This window comes from Palaemon carinicauda, chromosome 25 (assembly GCF_036898095.1).
Source record: "Palaemon carinicauda isolate YSFRI2023 chromosome 25, ASM3689809v2, whole genome shotgun sequence".
Classification (NCBI taxonomy): domain Eukaryota; kingdom Metazoa; phylum Arthropoda; class Malacostraca; order Decapoda; family Palaemonidae; genus Palaemon; species Palaemon carinicauda.
In genome coordinates, this window is record NC_090749.1 from 31,548,976 (window position 1) to 31,552,183 (window position 3,208).

The window sequence follows — 3,208 nt, forward strand, 5'->3', positions numbered from 1 at the left end:
AGGTGATTTTGGGGGTCAATTTTCGGGAAAAAAGGTGCGTCTTATGACACGGAAAATACGGTATATATATATATATATATATATATATATATATATATATATATATATATATATATATATATATATATATATATATATATATATATATATATATATATATATATATATATATATAGAGAGAGAGAGAGAGAGAGAGAGAGAGAGAGAGAGAGAGAGAGAGAGAGAGAGAGAACTAAAATGGCAGATTAGGAAATGTGACTCATTAAACATGAACCGTACGGAGCCAAGGGGAGCCTCGAAGGTGGGGAAAGGGGAGGGGGTGGGGAGTGTGAGTTCTCGGCGGGTGGGGGGGATGGGGAATCAGGGATATCCAATTGGTATTTATAGGTCCAGGATAAGCTTCTCTTCCCGCAGTCCTCCGGAGTCACAAGCACTCTGTGGTGGTGTCCTTCAGATCTGTTCTGCTTCCTCCGTCGTCTCCTTCTGCAGGACACAAGACGTTGTTGTGAGTTGGACTTGGTCTCTTTGATAGTCAGTCATTCTCTGGGGACTGAAATATTTCTGTTGCCAGCTCACCTTTCATGAGTTGATGAGAACAAAACTTTGGAAATAACGCATTTCTAAAAGTGAAATATTCTATCATACAATTTGTACAGTTATTAATATGGGGGCATTACTGTTTCTAATAATTACAGTGAGTTATATGTGGAATTACTCCTTTCTTTTATATGTCTACTGAGAGATGGTCTCGAAGCAGTTTCAGAATGACATTAAGATTGTTCACAGTTTCACCAGACTGAACTGTGATCAATCTCTTTTCAGACCACATGTCTTTCAATATAAAAAGAGAAGGAGAGTTGAACAAGTACTGATTACAGTCTAAAACTAATATCCATAATAAATCTCTCTCTCTCTCTCTCTCTCTCTCTCTCTCTCTCTCTCTCTCTCTCTCGCTCTCTCTCTTTACAGGTCCTTATTGAAACGCTCTCCCTCACCCATGTTCCCGAGAACATTGATCCTGGTGGCAATTTCAGCTGCCTTTGCATCAGGGATTCCACCTTCAACTCCCTTTGCATCAGTATATTCGCCTTCAGCTCCCTTTGCATCAGGGATTCCGCCTTCAGCTCACTTTGCATCAGTATTTTTGCCTCCAAGTAAGTAAACAAAGAAGTTGAAAGAGCTTGGTGAAATTGTGCGGTGTCTGAGTTCTCATTTTTGAAGTTGTTTACTGTTGCTTGCTTTACTCATTTAATTTATGTTGAATATTCCTTTCCTTTCAGTTGACCCCAGGCCTATAATTACTTATGAACTACAAAGGGTGTTTCGTCCCAAGGATCCACACACGTTCCCCTTTATCGACGAATTCAATTATAATCGTGAAGACACCAGGTTAGTTGTACATAGCAAATGAAAACGTGAATTTCGTTTTCGGTAACTTATAAGAGAGATAAAATAAATTGAAAACATTCTGCAACATTTTATTACGATGTGAGCATTGTCATTTCTTCTAAGCTGAAGCTTTTTTTTCTCTCTTTCAGCTATTTCATCGAATTCTCTAGACTAAAATTTAAAGGCTTTTCCAATTTTGAGTGCCACTCCTTCAATGTTATTTGGCCTCACTTGGTAAGGAAGTATTATAAAATATTCGTACTTTGTTACCTAATTATGTGTTATTCTGAAGACAACTAAACAAAACAATTAATTGTTTGTGGCTTGTTTGATTTTTTATATCGTTTCTTTAACGAGAAGAAATAATTCATTTGTCTTCTTCCTAATTCTCATCTACTTTTAATTAATTAATACCACAAATTCTCTGTCTCTACGAATCTTTGTAGACAACAGTGGACCTCAAAGGAATAAAATTGGAATTCCATACCACGTTTGCTTTATTAGATACTAATGCAAGTGATTTGGATGTTAGTCTACAACCAACCAACTTTACGTGAGTATTTCCAAAACTGACATTACCCGAATATTACCTGTCCCTCCTGTAGCATTGTTGAACAAAAATTCTTGTCGAATTTGAACTTTAAGAGATAATTCAATTACCGTTAACAATAGTTTTGTCTACTGTCAGTTCGCAGGTATCTAACTATACTCTGAGGTTGGAGTTCATAAACGACATTTACTCGACGTATCCCTTCTATCTCTGCATCAAAAAAGAAACTCTCACAATGACTTTCAGTGCTGAAAAAATCAGTGTAAGTGCTCCCTTTTCTCTTCCTTAATTATGTCCCTTATATGGTCAACTCTTATTATTCAGTTTAGTTATCACTTGCATGTTTATAAGAACTAAATGCAATGGAGAAAATGTTAATCTAACTAAAAAAGAAAAAAAAATATGAATGATAGGACAGTCTCGTGAAATTGGTGTTATGTATGTGATTTCCACCATATCTATTTGTATCTTTCCTCTTAGACCTACATCGATGTCAGTGAAGAAGGGACTCAGGAGCTGAATGATCATCCAAAAGCTGTGGTGAAGGCTATAAATCATTACCTTGATCGCCTTACGAACAACCTTACCACAATACTCAACAAGGAACTTTGCAAGCCCCCTTTTCACCCCAGCGAAAGCAATTCCTAACCCTACACCTGAAAACAGAAGAACATCAGTGGCACGGTAGCGGCCATCCCTTGGGGGATATGTCGACTACCCATAAATAGATTCACGAATCTGGCACCCGGTGGAGGTCTAGGGACTGTGGTTGAGGCTGAAGAAGTACCCCCTTTTATATGTACAGTAGTTCCGTGAAAAAGAGAAAGGAATTATACTCTGGATACTAATATCCAGATATGTTCATATCATTAGCAATTGATAATTATATTTTCTTTTTCTGTGATATATTTGGATTGAATTTAGAAAACTGAATATTATGCTATAACCATTTGCTTAATATGTTTTTTGATGATATAAACCTTTTTTTTTAAATACGCAAACATTTTTAAAACAAAAGGAATGAAATGTTTAGAAACAATAATTTGTCATACCAATGATATCAAATAAAATAATTGGTCTATTTTGGTCTTCATATCCTTATGATTCTAGATAATGAGGGAAATTTAAAACTATAATTGTACAACATATCGTTTTATATAAATCTATTCATGAATACAGTGTTGGATAAATATTTTTATGATATATATATATATATATATATATATATATATATATATATATATATATATATATATATATATATATATA

General features: G+C 35.0%; 1 protein-coding gene across 1 annotated transcript; it reads left to right on the top strand.

Moving 5' to 3' along the window:
• The first annotated feature begins 373 nt into the window (after positions 1-373).
• Positions 374-2,932, top strand: LOC137619218 (uncharacterized). Its single transcript, XM_068349397.1, has 7 exons — positions 374-505; positions 970-1,154; positions 1,281-1,389; positions 1,539-1,623; positions 1,836-1,942; positions 2,078-2,201; positions 2,420-2,932. Exons 2-7 carry the CDS (start codon positions 998-1,000, stop codon positions 2,585-2,587), a joined length of 750 nt encoding a protein of 249 aa, XP_068205498.1. The 5' UTR covers positions 374-505; positions 970-997; the 3' UTR covers positions 2,588-2,932.
• The last annotated feature ends 276 nt before the right edge of the window (positions 2,933-3,208 follow it).